Consider the following 17,455-nt stretch of genomic DNA (forward strand, 5'->3'; position numbering starts at 1 on the left):
CAGGTTAGGTCCAGCGAGCTCACTCCACTTCTTCCAAAACATGTCCGCCGTGGCCGCGAGACGCGGATCCAGCACAGCATGTACAAACAACACAACCGCTGCATTAACGGACGGAGCCCTTACCGGTGCCGCATCACCCGACAATGTGACATCATCGCACGGATCGCTTCCGCTGATGGCGCAACCGGCGGCACACAATTGGTAGATAATCACACCATACCTCGAAACGTGGACCACCCACCTTACACCCCGTTCCTCCTACCATGATTTTAAAGCTTATTTGTAATATTAATAACTTCATGTGATTCATAACTTAATATGTATATTCATAAGTATTTGGTATATATTTATGATGACAGCGGGGTGTTTCTACATCCATCTCTGTGCTGCATGTGGATATTCATGTTGTGTGTGAGTGGAAACAGCTTGAGGGATGTCATGGTTGCCAAGGCGATCATTAGCAACGGGTTAATCAGCTGACGCACAGACAAGGAGCAACAACTATAACAACTATTGTAGCTGTCAGTAATAAAGTTATCTATGATGTTGTGGACGTGTTGGAACATCAGAGCTGTTTCTGGGACTGACCTACCGCATCACTGCCGGTCTTGTAGAAGGAGTCCAGGTCCTGCAGGAGGGACTCGCCGGAGTCCAGGGACCCACCGGAGACCAGGTCCTTCACCAGACCAGAGACAGCAGGGAGGTCTGCAGGAACCGCCGGCCTCACCAGAATCTTCCTGCAGGAGAAAGACAACACTGAGACTGTAGTCTGCAGGAACCGGTTCCAGGGTAGCAGCAACTCTTTGCTGGTCCAGAAGAACCAGTTCCAAGGAAGCACCAACTCTAGAGCCGCATGCAGCTCTTTAGCGCCGCCCTAGTGGCTCCTGGAGCTTTTTCAAAAATGTTTGACCTTTTTTTCCTTTTTTTCTTCTTTATTTTTTCTTTTTTTTCCTTTTTTCTCGACATTGCGACTTTTTTCTCGAGATTGTACTTCAACATTAATCTCGACATTTTGACTTTTTTCTTGAAGTGCATAATGAAAAAAAATATCTTCCCCCAGTTATAGCTAATATAGATACATGCAAAATGTGTTGCCTTCATTCTAAGGCTTATACATACAAGACTTTTCATTTTTTACGGCTCCAGACATATTTGTTTTTTGTGTTTTTGGTCCAATATGGCTCTTTCAACATTTTGGGTTGCCGACCCCTGGTCCAGAAGAACCGGTTCCAAGGTAGTAGCAACTCTTTGGGCAAGAAGAACCGGTTCCAAGGTAGCAGCAACTCTTTGGGCAAGAAGAACCAGTTCCAAGGTAGCAGCAACTCTTTGCTGGTGTAGAGGAAATAATAGGTACAGACCCATGCTGGGTTGTGGACGGCGGGACTCACCCTTTCCAGGCGGACGGCAGAAAGTAGAGCTCGCAGAGCGCCGGCGTAGCTGGACCTGTCGGGACCCGGACCAGGTTCTGCAGCAGCGGGAACTCCGGGGAGGAAGGAGAAACCGAGATGAAGAGGAACTTCAGCTCCTGGAACAACGAGACCAGGAGAGAGAACTGGATCAGTACTGGAACAGAACCATCTACTGAGTTCCTGCTGGAGGAGGAACTGAGATGAGGAGGAACTTCAGCTCCTGGAACAACGACACCAGAGTCAGCTGGACCTCAGTCCCGGGAAATAACCACAGACACAGGATTCAGGCCTGGTTTAACGCCAAGAGGGAAAGACATCAGCAGGGATCTGAGAGAAGCGTCTGTTGCTTAAATGGAAAAACATTTGTTATGGTAAAACCTGGAACATGGATCACCATAGCAACCAGCTAAGCCAGTGTTTCTCAATCCTGGTTCTCGTGGTCCCCTGTCCTGCATGTTTTAGATGTTTCCCTGCACCAACACACCTGATTCTAATTAAAGGTCCTCATTAGCTTGTCACCAAGGTCTGCACAACTCTGTTGATGACACAGGTACTTTTATCACGGTGTGTTGAAGCAGGATAGCATTTAAAACATGCAGGACAGGGGCCCACGAGGACCAGGATTGAGAAACACTGAGCTAAGCTGACCACTAACAAGTTGTATGCAGTTGTTCATCTGAGTTCTACGTCTCGTACCCACATGAACAGCTGATTTTTTTATTATTACTCCATATAATAAAGCATCGTATTGAAAGAGGAGGTACTAACTTTCGTACACGACTGTGGAATACACCTTCTGAAAGTCCAGTTTCGGAAAAAACCCTTCAAGTCCAGTCACATACGGTTATTTCTGATTTAACTGAGGAACATGTAGATGATACTCACAGGGAAACGCTGGAACATGTATGAGATCAGGTCCACGGATCTGAAACAGAGAGGGGGGGGGAGGGTTAGGCCTGAGCCAGTACTGATCATCAGTGTAGGGGAACAACTGCCCCCCCATCTGCCTGGTGCCCCCCCCAGCTCTGGTCTCCAGCTCTGTCACTTCCAGGAACCATCATCTGTTGCCTCCAACGCAGCAGATGACGGTTCCTGCTCTGGACGACTGCAGATGCCAGAGCCCGGAACCAGCACCACTCTGAGTTATAACACCTGTTTACAGAACACCAGCGTACTTTAGATTTCAGGTGTTTGAGCTTTGATTCACACATCGTATAACAGAAGTGTTTAATACATGACTTTTAGTTTGAAGTTTTATATTTAACTCTTTCAGTTTCATTGCTGAAAGGGGATTAAAATGTTCTCAGGCTACAGTCATCTGGTCTGGTTTCCTCAGATAATCAACTTCTTATTTTCACAATGTGATTATCTCTGTAACAAAAGTGAAGGAAAACAATACTAATAATAATCTGGATTATACTAATTACCACATGATTGAATAACCTGTAGATCCACTAAGGTCAACATCAACTACAAGGAGTTGTTTACAGACAGAAACGCAGCAGGTTGCTGATGCTGATTGGTTCATCACTGATGCTGATCATCAATGATGCTGATCGGTTCATCACTGATGCTGATCGGTTCATCAATGATGCTGATCATCAATGATGCTGATCGGTTCATCACTGATGCTGATCGGTTCATCAATGATGCTGATCGGTTCATCAATGATGCTGATCGGTTCATCACTGATGCTGATCGGTTCATCAATGATGCTGATCGGTTCATCAATGATGCTGATCGGTTCATCACTGATGCTGATCGGTTCATCACTGATGCTGATTGGTTCACCAATGATGCTGATCATCAATGATGCTGATCGGTTCATCAATGATGCTGATCATCAATGATGGTGATCTGTTCATCAATGATGGTGATCGGTTCTTCACTGATGCTGATCGGTTCATCACTGATGCTGATCGGTTCATCAATGATGCTGATTGGTTCATCAATGATGCTGATAATCAGGTGCTACAAGGGCAACAGAAACATTTAACGTTGCTTTTAAAGAGGACATCTTGTGTTTTTGATTGTTGTAGTGTTTTAAAATGTAAAAGGTTTGTAAAATCCCCATCAAATGCAGTTAAATCCTATCACAGAATATATTATTCCTATATGCTTCATTTGTTCTTCTTCCAATTCAGTTTATACGTAAAAATCACCAGTTCACGATAAAATATCTCTTTTCAAAGAATTTAAACAAGTTCAATATAGTTACGTTAAATAACATTCCAGTTGCAGATACATAAAACGCAGCGTCACGAGGAATAATGAGACCTTATAAGATATTCTCTTGATTTTAATTCTTCTAGCGGCAGAAGCCTGATGAAGCTGCATCAGGACTGATGAACACATGAATAAATATCCTAGAAACTGTGACTAGTGAGAGGAGACAACGTTCCCTGAACCTCACGTCTAAATATGCTGCTTTAATGACCGGGGTCAAAGTTCATTTCTACTCAGAGTTCTTTCCTCACCTCGTCTCATGTTCCTTGTCGATCCCAAACAGCTGAATACGGAAAACCCCGGCCTGCTCTGGTGAGGCTGCTGTCGGCTGGAACCAGAGAGACGACAACAAACACTCAGGACAATCAGCTGGAACCAGAGAGATGACAACAAACACTCAGGACAAGAGGGTTCCTCCCTGGGCAGAGATCAGGAAGTAGAGCTGGGTATCACCACTGACCTCTCAATACGATTCCGATACACTAGGTCCCAAGTAGGGATGCCCCGATACCCTTTTTTTTCCACACCGAGTACGAGTATGAGTATTTTAATTTGTGTACTCGCCGATACCGAGTGCCGATCCGATACTTCTACCACAAAAATAACGAGGCTAAAAATGCAATGAAAAATGCAATGAATTGGAAGACAGGTTTTATTTGGAAGAGAAATTCAATTTTAAACAAAACTCAGCCGGCTGGGCTTTCCTACGCGCTGTCTCGTCGCAGGTACATCAACTGCGCATGTGCGGTGCTTCACATGAAGCCGTCGGTGTGAAACAACATAAACAATCAAATAGAATTTAAAAAACAGGCTAAATGAAATGATGTTACACACTCTTGTCCAGTAGGTTGCGGAATGCACGTTGCAAGTTGTTTGCGATCCGCCAATAAAACAGAGAAGAAGAAGAACATAAACAATCCCATTGTTACAGTCCGGTTAGCCGCTAGGAGAGTGGTGCCGTTTCAGGCAAGATAGTGACAATTGGCTGTGTCTCAATTCAGGGGCTGCGTCCTTCGGAGGACGCGGTCTTCGTAGGCCACGCCTTCGAAGACCGCGAAGGCCACACCGAAGGCTGGACGGACGCTAGTGAAATGAGACGGTCTAGCCTGCGGGGGATTTCCTGGTCGCTGTTCCCGCCCTTGTCCTACGTCACCAAACAAAGTAGAAAGAAAGAAAGATAGACAGAAAGAAAGAAAGAAAACACGATAGAAAAGAAAGAAAGAACCCCCCCCCCAAAAAAGAAAAAGAAATGGAGCCAGAAGTTTTGTTTTTGTTTATTTTTTTTATTTTCATTTTGTTGGAGGAGGAAGAGAGGCGTGTCCGCCGGCGCCGGCGGGTGCTGTATGTGCGGCTGATGGAGGACCAAAGACAGTTAAAGCCGTGTTCAATTTAACCAAAGTAACAGTTACGGGTAATTAGCATATCTATACATTACGTTAATCACTGTGAATTGACATAAACGCTAGACATTATTATGTGTGTGTGTGTGTGTGTGTGTGTGTGTGCGTTATTGTCAATTATATAGATTATTATACAGACATATAAATATAGCTTAGTTTATATGGTTAATGTCATTTAATTTTGATAATTCCGTCATATTTAAAATAACCCTCACCTTAAATTAAAATTAATCTTCTCCTTACCCTATCCAGCCCAGACCCCTGTACTGCAGGATAAACCTGGCAGTTCCTGTGCTGGACAGGTTTTTTGGCCAGGAGGACACAAGGCCAGATTTGAGGCTGAGCAGAGAGTCCCTGGCCGTGCTGCTGGACCTGCTCCACCAGGAGCGGAGACACGGATGGGGTGTCACAATTGAGGCCTTGGTGTTCCTCTTCTGGCTGGCAAGTGGGGCATCATACAGGGTGGTCTCCACTAAATCCTTGCAGACGGCAGGTACCCGTGCCTCCAACATCCACTCCCCCTCATCCCTCCCTACAAACGACCGGTAGAAGGTGTGGGAGCCCAGCGCTTCAACAGCCGTCATTCCAGGGCACGCTCCATTATAGAGCGTGCCTATGGAATGATGAAGACCAGGTTCAGGGCCATCTTCCTCCAAGCGCTGGAGGTGCACCACACCTTTGTACCTCTGGTATGTCATCACACAACAGGATTGATTTATTTTTTTTACAATACTGAACAAGAGTAAATTAAACATAATGAACTATTTTTTCATTTCAGGTCATAACAGCATGTGCCGTCCTCCACAACATCTGCCTTGGGGCCGGTGACATCATGGCCCTGGAGGACCAGCCTGTGGAGGATGAGGGAGAGGATGAGGGGGAGAATGGGTTGGAGGCAGTCAGCGGTGCTCCGTGGCGGGACCAGCTGTCTGCTGAGGTGTCTGCCCTGGAGGAGTTGCCATGTGACCATGATTACCTTTAGAAGGCAGGTGAAATAACAGTAAAGCTATTATTCCTATTTAAACTGTTTTGTAGACAGATTTGTTTGTTGAAATAATTTGTGATGGGATTTCTTTCATGTAAATAAGGTTGTGAAGTAGTATTTTGTATGCACGGTCTTTAATTCTCGCCTCTTTCTGAAAAAAATCTCAGTGACATGGCAGCCGTCGATTGCGTCAGCCCTGCAAACCCAGTTGATGGACGATGCGGTGGACGATGCGGTGGACAGTGGAGACATGCACCCCCAAACACTCTGGATACAAACCCCAGATGATGTCCCACTGCCAGCAGAAGAAGAGACCAGTTCATTGTGGCCTCCCATCAAGCCCAGCAGCTTGTCACCGACTCCTGCTCAGCAACATCATTCACATTTCTATATTAATTTTCTTTATATATAATTTTTTTGTATTTGTATTAATTCATTATATTTGTTTTTTTTTTTAGCTGTAAATAGTTGTTTTAATAGTACTTTTGTAAATAGTTGTGAATGTTCAGACAAATCTAATCAAACAAAGTAAATCTATTGTTAATTGTAAATAGTTGATCTCTACTGTTGTGCTTTATCTGTAAATACTAACAAATAAAGTGTACAATTATATTTTTAACAACAATATTTTTATTCAATAAACACAGTAAACTTCTCTTAAATCTCTTAAAAGGTAATAACTTAAATTGGAAAAATAAAATTCTTATATAAAAACTATGTACAAAATTAACATGTAAAAAGTGAACAGTATGATTAACAAATTAACAACCTAACAATTATCAACAAATTAACATTTACAACAAAAAACAACTATTTATCTACAAATCTCTCGAGCAGGGAAAAGAGTCTGTCCATCCTCTCCCTGTTCTCCTGCGCTCTCCTCTCTTCTGCCTCCCTCTGTAATCTCATGTCCTCTTTGATGAGATTTAACAATTCCTCATCCCTATCCCTCTTCCTCCCTGCTGCTGCTGCTGCTGCTGCTGGCCCTGGCCGGCTATCCTCCTCATCCTCCTCCTCCTGGTCACCCACCGCTGCACTTGGCCCCGGTGTGTCCTCATGGATGGAGGCCATTAGGACAGGGGGGGCCACAGAAGGCCTCTGTCCCAATACCTCATCCATGACTTCAAACAAGGGCCAAGTTGCAGCGGTGGGTTTCCCACTCACACCCTCGCCTGTCCCTGGACACTTGCAATCCTAATACGGAGAACAACATCATCATATGAACAACAGCAAAACTTTTCAGCAAAGTGTTTATTAACTTGCATGGGTAAAACAAATAATTAAATTTCCAGATCTCATGTACATACTTTATATATTTTTTTAAGGTTGTCCCACTTCTTCTTAGCCTGCAGGGGAGGCACCTTCCCCTGCAGGCCCATTTTCTCCAGGATTGTCCTCAACACAGAGAGAAACGAGAAAAAAAGGGAAACACAAATCAATCATGTTAACACAAGGACACAAATATTGGAAAAGGTGACAGCAAGACAGACACAAAATCCCCCAAATAATCATTGGATGTGTTTTTTTCCCTAATGGATTGTCTTTTTATTTTAGCCTTTGTATAGGATTAGAATCATTAGAATAACTTTTAAATACAAGATGTAAATATTTGTTTATTGTCTCACCTCCATGCCACACTGGCACTATTCTTTGCCCCCGTGAACATGTTTTCATGCACCGCTCTGAGCCTGATGAACTTCTCTGTATGCTCCTTGCTCCCTAACACAAAATTGAAATGTTCAGGTTTTGTTGTTTCATGTCAACAGACAAGATGGTTCTTCAACAGCAAAATAATACTAATAATCCTCAGGTTAGCAATGTAATCAATACAAACATTTTACTGGACTTACAGATACTCAGCAGTCAACCAGGGTTCACAACCTAAATGTATTCATCTTGGTCCATTTATGTACATAATATTAAGGATAAAAAATAATAACAGTCCACAGTAACGATAAAATATATGTCAATCTCTTAAATGCTGTGACGAATGTGGAGGCAGCAGAGCCTCTCAACTAGTTAGCTCCGTTTTGTTATGTTAGAGTTCAGTTTATGTTATTGATTGGACGCAGCTTTTTTTTTTGACGCTGCAGCTGAACGGACCGTCACATCGCTGCAGTTTCATGACGGAGAGAAGACAGATTAAACTCATGCTTCACTGTGATGTTGTGAAAGTCCGTTCAGCTGCAGCGACAAAAAAAAAGCTGCGTGTCCTCTAACAACATCTAACATACCCCCCGCCCCCGCCCGAAACGAATAGAGAAAAGAGAAAAGAGTTTTCCTCTCGCTGTTTTAATTCCCAATTTCGATTTTCAAACACATCAATGAAATCGGAAAACGGATAATGGATAACGATCCCTTTTTCATTATCAAAACAAAAGATGGGGAAACGGATTATTTTGGATTATTTCTCTATTTTTATTTTGTCATTTCAAAACAACAAACGGATGGCCGCGAAATACACGGACCTAGATGGTTATCAGCAAAACTAATGCCACGTATTTGAACTGATTTATGTTTTAAAGTCCCTTAAAGTTTAACATATCTACCATTACGGTCCGTGTATCTTTTGGTCATTGGATTTTTCCATCATGAGTGGGAATCAAAAAACAAAAAACGATTGGTTTATTTGATTTTCCTTTTAAAACAAAAAACAAATATTGAATTACACTGCATTTTTTCTTTTTCTGTGTTAATATGATTTAACAAAGATTCAAAATACGCTTTTATTTTCGTTTTCTATTTCATATAAGAAAAATGAAATTACTAGTCAACAGGAACGAAAAAACGAATCAAAAACAACCGTTTATTCATATTCAGTGCAGTGTTTGGCGGTGTGCTTGTGAGAACTGGGGTCCCTGGAGGTCCTGGAGAGCCAATGTCCCCGTACCGGGAGCTGTCCCCGGTCCTGGCCGGGATCAGTGCAGTGTTTGGCCGGTGTGCTTGTGAGAACTGGGGTCCCTGGAGGTCCAGGAGGCAAAGGGAACGCCCAAGTAGCCTACCCCCCGTACCGGGACGTGGTCCCGGTCTTGGCCGGGTGCAGTGCAGCGTTTCGCGGGCTGGGTGTGAGTGTCTGGGGTCTCTGGGTCCCTGGGTCCTGGTCCCGGGACTCGTGGGTCCCTGGGTCGGGTCCCGGGACTCGTGGGTCCCTGGGTCGGGTCCCGGGACTCGTGGGTCCCTGGGTCGGGTCCCGGGACTCGTGGGTCCCTGGGTCCTGGTCCCGGGACTCGTGGGTCCCTGGGTCCTGGCCACTTTCGCCCGATTTTCAGACACTTTGGCCGGCTTTCGGCTTCCTTCGGGCCCGCCTCTGCGGCGCTGCTCCCCCCGTCCACCGGGGGGCTGGCAGCGCCTCCCTCTCGGTAGCGAGACCGAGTCGACCCGTCCGCCCCAGGTGTCCCCCCACGGAGCCCCGCCGGCGCCGGGCAGGCCGACCACCGACGTCGGCTGCCGCTCTGGCGGTGGTGTTAGTCCTCCGGGAAAAACAATGTTTCTCAAACCCTACCACGCCGCAGACGGCTGAACCGGGCCCTGGATTGCCGGTCACCCCCAGCCCGAGCGGACCCACCCGCCCGCCCAGAAAACGGTGCGTCGAGGCGGGGCGAGGTTCCGGCCGCTCCCGAGGTCTCCCCGCACGGGGCTGCCGAGACCCGAGTCCCGTTGCTGGTGGATCGGAGGTCGGCCTGCCCGGCGGCGGCGGGGCTCCGTGGGGGGACACCTGGGGCGGACGGGTCGACTCGGTCTCGCTACCGAGAGGGAGGCGCTGCGAAGCCCCCGGCGGTCGGGGGGAGCAGCGCCGCAGAGGCGGGCCCGAAGGAAGCCGAAAGCCGGCCAAAGTGTCTGAAAATCGGGCGAAAGTGGCCAGGACCCAGGGACCCACGAGTCCCGGGACCCGACCCAGGGACCCACGAGTCCCGGGACCAGGACCCAGGGACCCACGAGTCCCGGGACCAGGACCCAGGGACCCACGAGTCCCGGGACCAGGACCCAGGGACCCACGAGTCCCGGGACCAGGACCCAGGGACCCACGAGTCCCGGGACCAGGACCCAGGGACCCACGAGTCCCGGGACCCGACCCAGGGACCCACGAGTCCAGGGACCCACGAGTCCCGGGACCAGGACCCAGGGACCCACGAGTCCCGGGACCAGGACCCAGGGACCCACGAGTCCCGGGACCCGACCCAGGGACCCACGAGTCCCGGGACCCGACCCAGGGACCCACGAGTCCCGGGACCAGGACCCAGGCACCCAGAGACCCCAGACACTCACACCCAGCCCGCGAAACGCTGCACTGCACCCGGCCAAGACCGGGACCACGTCCCGGTACGGGGGGTAGGCTACTTGGGCGTTCCCTTTGCCTCCTGGGCCTCCAGGGACCCCAGTTCTCACAAGCACACCGGCCAAACACTGCACTGATCCCGGCCAGGACCGGGGACAGCTCCCGGTACGGGGACTTGTGCTCTCCAGGACCTCCAGGGACCCCAGGACACTCACAGACAGCCCGCCAAACACTGCAGCTCGCCGGGGACACCTCGCGCTACGGGGACATTGGCTCTCCAGGACCTCCAGGGACCCCAGTTCTCACAAACACACCGCCAAACACTGCACTGAATATGAATAAACGGTTGTTTTTGGTTCGTTTTTTCGTTCCTGTTGACTAGTAATTTCATTTTTCTTATATGAAATAGAAAACGAAAATAAAAGCGTATTTTGAATCTTTGTTAAATCATATTAACACAGAAAAAGAAAAAATGCAGTGTAATTCAATATTTGTTTTTTGTTTTAAAAGGAAAATCAAATAAACCAATCGTTTTTTGTTTTTTGATTCCCACTCATGATGGAAAAATCCAATGACCAAAAGATACACGGACCCATTACCTATTAGAGCGATGTGAAACCCAATACTTACATTTAAAAGTGTAGTTGTCTCCGCTCTCTCTTCCTGCTTCGTCTCATCCATTGTTAAATAGCTGTGTGCGCAATGCATCTTGGGATATGGTGGGCCGCGAAGGATACACCGATGCATCCTTCTAACAGCCTTCAAACGGGGGGAGAAGAAGGCTGCATCTGTAGGCTGCATCTGGAGCAGCCTTCCAAATGGGACAGCCTTCGGCGCGCCGCCGTGACGTAATCGGCCTTCAAATGCAGCCTTCGAAGGACGCAGCCCCTCAATTGGGACACAGCCAATGTAAGCGGGATGTCAGCAGTGTGGACATATTTCAAAATAAGGGACGACGACAAAAGCAAGACAGACTGCGGGCTGTCGGCGCGGCTAACCGGCTAACGCGGGTAACGCGGCTAACCGCAATGTAACAATGGGATTGTTTATGTTGTACTGTGAGTTACGTGTTACGAGTTACGTGAGTTACGAGTGTTTAATAAAGTTCACTATGAGTAAGGATAATACTCAACCGTCCAGTTCGTATAATTAAGGAAGATAGAATTTACTGAAACATGGAACAGCTAGCTGAGAAGCAGCGGCTCGGTGGCTGCTGCTCAGCACAATCACCCGGGGAGCCGCGGGGCGGCTCAACATCTCCCCCTAGCAGCGCTAACCAGTAACTACAACAACAATGAAGTATCGGTGCCTGGTATCTGAGAATTTTTGCGAGTACGAGTACGAGTATATGAGGGCGGTATCGGCCCCGATACCGATACCAGTATCGGTATCGGGGCATCCCTAGTCCCAAGTCAATACGATTTCCGATACGATACAATTCGATATTGATATTCTAGTTACAATAACGGAATAAGGTGATCCTTCCATGCGCTACGTCCGGCCAGAGAAACCCCACACTGGTGAACAGAAGCTGCTCAGTCCTCAGGTAAGGAGGAGACCTGAGCTCAGTGCAGGAACTCCCTGGTTTGGTAGTGGGAGCAACGCCCAGGACTGACTTAGGGAGGAGCACATGTAATGGTGAAAACATCGGGATTAAAAGAGATAAAATAAATAATAATAATCCTTTTTTTTTTATTGATACTTGGATTTATGTATCGATAATCGTTCCTACACATCTATATCGATAAAATATCGATATATCGATATTTTTAACCCACCCCTACCAAGAAGTACTAGTGCAATACTTTAGGTGGGGGGGGTACTTACAGGTGGGGTACTTACAGGGGGGGGGTACTTACAGGGGGGGTACTTACAGGGGGGGGTACTTACAGGGGGGGTACTTACAGGTGGGGTACTTACAGGGGGGGTACTTACAGGTGGGGGGGGGGGTACTTACAGATGGGGTACTTACAGCTGGGGGGTACTTACAGGTGAACTCGTCTCCTGGTCCTGCCCCTCCAGGTCGTTGATTGCAGCCAGCTGCTGCAAGTCCAGCTCGGAGCTGACGCTCATGAAGCCAACAACGGACTCGTCCACCTGGGGGGGACAGACACACCTGAAAACACCCGAGACCTGGGGGACAGACACACCTGAAACACCTGTTTGTATAATTAAGGAAGATAGAATTTACTGAAACATGGAACAGCTAACTGAGAAGCAGCGGCTCGGTGGCTGCTGCTCAGCTAGGCTGCACAATCACCCGGGGAGCCGCGGGGCGGCTCAACATCTCCCCCTAGCGGCGCTAACCAGAAACTACAACAACAATGAAGTATCGGTGCCTGGTATCAGAGAATTTTTGCGAGTACGAGTATATGAGGGCAGTATCGGCCCCGATACCCATACCAGTATGGGTATCGGGGCATTCCTAGTCCCAAGTCAAAACGATTTCCGATACGATACGATACGATACGATATTGATATTCTAGTTACAATAACGGAATAACGTGATCCTTCCATGCGCTACGTCCGGCCAGAGAAACCCCACCCTGTCTGGTGAACAGAAGCTGCTCAGTCCTCAGGTGAAGGAGAAGACCTGAGCTCAGTGCGGCCTCCCGGAATGCCCAGGACTGACTTAGGGAGGAGCACATATGGTGAAAACATCGGGATTAAAAGAAATAAAATAAATAATTATAATTCTTTTTTTTTTGAATTGATACTTGGATTTATGTATCGATAATTGTTCCTACACATCTACAGTATATCGATAAAATATCGATATTTCTCTATTTTTAACCCACCCCTACCAAGAAGTACTAGTGCAATACTTTAGGTGGGGGGGTATTTACAGGTGGGGGGGTGTTTACAGTTGGGGGGTACTTACAGGTGGGGTACTTACAGGTGGGGGTACTTACAGGTGAACTCGTCTCCTGGTCCTGCCCCTCCAGGTTGTAGACTGCAGCCAGCTGCTGCAATTCCAGCTCGGAGGTGACGCTCATGAAGCCAACAACGGACCCGTCCACCTGGGGGGACAGACACACCTGAAAACACCTGAGACCTGGGGGGGACAGACCAGAGACCTGGGGGGGACAGACCTGAGACCTGGGGGGGACAGGTGCCTGGGGGGGGGTCTCTGCAGAGACAGTGTCTCACCTCACACACAGCCATGTGCAGGTCGTCATTCTGACCTTCGATGAGCTCTGACAGCAGGTAGGGACGAGCAACGTAGGACGACCTCTGCTTCTCCTCAAACCTGGACAAGATGGAGTCAAAATCCTCCACCCTGGAACACAGATGGACGTGAGGAGAAGGAGACACATATGGCGCTTTTCCACTACCACCTACTCACCCGACTTGGCTCGTACCGCCTCGTCCAGGCTCCACCCGCTTTGTCCCTGTTTGTTTTTCCACAGCCAGGTGAGAAGTGGGCGGGTTGGGGTGAAGCTGCTGTGACGTACTTGATTGCGCAACCCCTTTGTTTGTGTCGGCGCAGATGAGAAATCAGCTGGAGCCGCGAGCGGCTGAGAGTAAAACAGAGCACCTGTGGATCTGATCGTTCCTTATCGCCCGTCTACATCCCTTTTTTAATTCTCTCCTCAGCCACCAGGTTTATGAACATCTGCACCTCAGAGTTGGATCACCAAACAGACATTTGCGCTTTATAATAAAATCGCTGCGAGCCGTGGGTCGCTCTCGCGCTGACTCCCGCTTCCTGATTCAAACGTCTGACGGCACCGCCCCCCGACCAATCAGTGGCGTGTATTGTGGTGACGTCAGATATAGTGCCGGCTCAGCACGGTTAAAACCTCGGCAGAATGGTTACTGAAAAAGTATCTGCTTGGCACGGCTCCACCCGCCTCGGCCCGTAGTGGAAAAGCGCAAGACGGGGGCGTGGCGGGTAGAAGCGCGCTGAGTACATACTAGTGGAAAAGTGCCAATACAGACCTGGAGGGACGACTCGTCCCCCAGGAGGCCCTACATTTAAGATAAGATAATCCTTTATTTCTCCCTCAATGGGGAAACTCACTTTGTTCAGCAGCAGTACACTCAACACACATGCAGGGGAGGGGTAAAAAAAGTAAAAAGTACAAAATATATATAATTACGAAATAAAGACAGTATATACAGTACATTGCAATGGAAATAAAGTAGTGCGAAAGACAAAAAAGACAGAAAAACTGTGCAAAAAGAGCAGGTAGAATGTGTGTGAGGTAGACAGGCAGATATTGCACATTTCCCATTGAGTATCAATACAGTCTAGGGACTTTGACCGTATAACCTTTTTGGATTGTTTTGCCTTTATTGGACGAGCTAATGATCTGAATCCTCTACTGCATTAATGAATGTGTTTTTCAGAACTCGATTATTAGGGCCCGAGCACTTGCAGTGCGAAGGCCCTATTGTAATTGCAGGAATTCTTCTTCTTCTTCTTATTGTTCTGACAAAAGGAAGGCCTTTTTGCCCCCCTAAACGTGCCCAAAAAGTCACCAAATTTTGCATGCAAGCCAGGACCAGTACCTTGCCTGCCGGACACGGAGCTTGGGTTCCAGCTCCTCCCTGCAGCAGATCCAGCCCCGACACCGGAGCTCCGTCTGGGGCTGCAGCGGCTCCATCACCCTCTCCAGGGCCGGGCCTGCAAACACACACCTGGTTTACCTGGGGGGGAGTACAGGTGAGTACAGGTGAGGTACCTGGACCAGGAATCATTTCCTCACCTAGATCTCCGGCCTCCCGGGTCAGCAGGAGGATGTAGTCCAGGTGGGACACGGCCCTGAAGGAGGCCCTGGAGGGTATTAACAGGTATTAACAGGTATTAACAGGTATTAACGGGTATTAACAGGTATTAACAGGTATTAACAGGTATTAACAGGTATTAACGGGTAATAACAGGTATTAACAGGTATTAAAGGGTATTAGCAGGTATTAAAGGGTATTAACAGGTATTAAAAGGTATTAAAGGGTATTAAAGGGTATTAACAGGTATTAAAAGGTATTAAAGGGTATTAACAGGTATTAACAGGTATTAGCAGGTATTAACAGGTATTAAAGGGTATTAACAGGTATTAAAATGTATTAAAGGGTATTAACAGGTATTAGCAGGTATTAAAGGGTATTAACAGGTATTCACAGGTATTAAAGGGTATTAACAGGTATTCGCAGGTATTAAAGGGTATTAACAGGTATTAGCAGGTATTAAAGGGTATTAACAGGTATTGGCAGGTATTAACAGGTATTAACAGGTATTGCCAGGTATTAACAGGTATTAAAGGGTATTAACAGGTATTAGCAGGTATTAACAGGTATTAACAGGTATGAACAGGCATTATCAGGTATTAACATGTATTAACAGGTATTAGCAGGTATTAACAGGTATTAAAGGGTATTGACATGTATTAACAGGTATTAACAGTTATTAACAGGTATTAACAGGCCCTGAAGGAGGCCCTGGACAGAGGACAGTCACACCGTCAACCCCCCTTCAACCCACACCTGGTGCTGGTCTCAGATGAGCAGCAGCAGTCTCTCTGTCTTTACCTCCATGTTCTTAATAAATAGTGAATCATATGAGGAGCTGAAACACGTCTCTAAACTAAACTGGGATCATAGTTGATCAGATGTTTCTGTTACACAGGTTTAATATTAAACTAACCGTGAAGCTGGACACATCTGCACCCCATAATAAACACATTTCATACAATAAATAGATTACCAAATAAGTCCACAATCACCCACAAGTGTATTATTACAAGTGTAAAGTTGTTATTAATGTTGTGTTTTCATGTTCAGACCTGAATTCCAGTAAAGTTAAATGTTTTAACATCTAGTCGACTGAACACACGACGACCAAGATTTGCATCAAGGTCGAAACCAGTGAATAATTGATCACATCTCACGTCTGTCATGTGTTCAGCAGTACTAGATGTGAGGTTTGGGTGATGAACACAACACAAGGATCCTGGGTGTCTCCGTGTGACAGGTATTAACAATAATAATAATAATAATAATAATAATAATAATAATAATAATAATAATAATAATAAGGTGTTAAAGGGTGAAGAGGAGTGTGTGTTCAGACCTCATGATCTCCTCTGCTGCTGCGGGTCCAAATCCCTCCCGGGCCACAAACAGGTGCATGAACAGAGTGTTGACGGGCTGCAGGGACGAGACGCTGGCATTAACGTTCACTTCCTGTTTAGAACCGTGAAAGTTCAGCCGGGTCACGGATCCAGCTGGTACCAGCTGACCCAGTACTAGCGGGTTAACTGGTACCACCTGACCCAGCACTAGCGGGTTAGCTGCTCACGGTGCAGGCGTGGGCCCCGAGCTGTTCCCAGACCAAGTGTTCCCAGCGGGCCGGGTCCACCAGCGCGGCTGCAGGATGGTCCAGGAAGCAGGCGTGAGCCAGAACCTGGTCCTGGTCGTCGGCCACCGTCACGGCTAGCTCCGCCTTCTCCCTGGAGACAGGAGACACGGCTGTGTTGTCATGGCAACCCCTGAAAACCCCAGTAAACCCAGGTGAACCCAGGTTGATAATAATAATAATAAAATAATAATAACAATAATAATAATAATAATAATAATAATAATAAATAATGATGATGATGATGATGATGATGATGATGATGATGATAATAATAATACTAATATTTAATAATAATAATAATAATAATATTATTTAATAATAATATTTAATACTAATAATAACAATAATAATAATAATAATAATAATCATCATCATCATCATCATCATCATCATGTAAAAATAAAATTAAAAAAATAACATAAAATAACATTTCACTGGACTTCTATTGGTTATTTCCCAGGAACATGTGCTCATCTTATTGAGATAAACTTCCTCCACCTCGACGGATCGGTGCTTTCACCCTCTGAAGGTTATAAAAGAGACATATTTTGACTCACAGAAGTTGCATGACGTTGATCTTCCCAAACACGTCTCGGTCCGAGGGATTCACCAGGCTGCAGATTCCTGGAGCGTCCGAGGACTCGCTCCTCCGCAGGGTGACGGTTTCGTGTTGACCGCTGGACGACGTTATCCTCCTCATCCTCACCTGGAAAAAAAACATGTAAGTAAACCTGTATTATACGTACAGTATTTGTGTATCTATATCTCTATTAATATATACTGATTCATAGTTATATG

The 17,455-nt window shown here is 46.7% G+C and overlaps 1 protein-coding gene across 1 annotated transcript in view; it reads right to left on the bottom strand.

The window, feature by feature from the left end:
- Positions 1 to 17,455, bottom strand: part of cfap61 (cilia and flagella associated protein 61) — a 43,238-nt gene that overhangs the window by 20,162 nt on the left and 5,621 nt on the right. The window contains exons 2-17 of the mRNA XM_061741613.1: positions 17,215 to 17,363; positions 16,598 to 16,748; positions 16,370 to 16,446; positions 15,009 to 15,076; positions 14,812 to 14,926; positions 13,447 to 13,576; positions 13,161 to 13,316; positions 12,286 to 12,393; positions 6,843 to 7,214; positions 5,841 to 5,981; positions 5,533 to 5,721; positions 5,279 to 5,473; positions 3,887 to 3,963; positions 2,295 to 2,334; positions 1,389 to 1,525; positions 593 to 737 (exon numbers count right to left, since the gene is read on the bottom strand). Coding sequence (XP_061597597.1) covers positions 593 to 737; positions 1,389 to 1,525; positions 2,295 to 2,334; positions 3,887 to 3,963; positions 5,279 to 5,473; positions 5,533 to 5,721; positions 5,841 to 5,981; positions 6,843 to 7,214; positions 12,286 to 12,393; positions 13,161 to 13,316; positions 13,447 to 13,576; positions 14,812 to 14,926; positions 15,009 to 15,076; positions 16,370 to 16,446; positions 16,598 to 16,748; positions 17,215 to 17,357 — 2,244 coding nt within the window. The 5' untranslated portion in view covers positions 17,358 to 17,363. The remainder of the gene's footprint in view (positions 1 to 592; positions 738 to 1,388; positions 1,526 to 2,294; positions 2,335 to 3,886; positions 3,964 to 5,278; positions 5,474 to 5,532; positions 5,722 to 5,840; positions 5,982 to 6,842; positions 7,215 to 12,285; positions 12,394 to 13,160; positions 13,317 to 13,446; positions 13,577 to 14,811; positions 14,927 to 15,008; positions 15,077 to 16,369; positions 16,447 to 16,597; positions 16,749 to 17,214; positions 17,364 to 17,455) is intronic.

The sequence above is a fragment of the Cololabis saira genome, chromosome 15 (genome assembly GCF_033807715.1).
Source record: "Cololabis saira isolate AMF1-May2022 chromosome 15, fColSai1.1, whole genome shotgun sequence".
Taxonomy (NCBI): domain Eukaryota; kingdom Metazoa; phylum Chordata; class Actinopteri; order Beloniformes; family Belonidae; genus Cololabis; species Cololabis saira.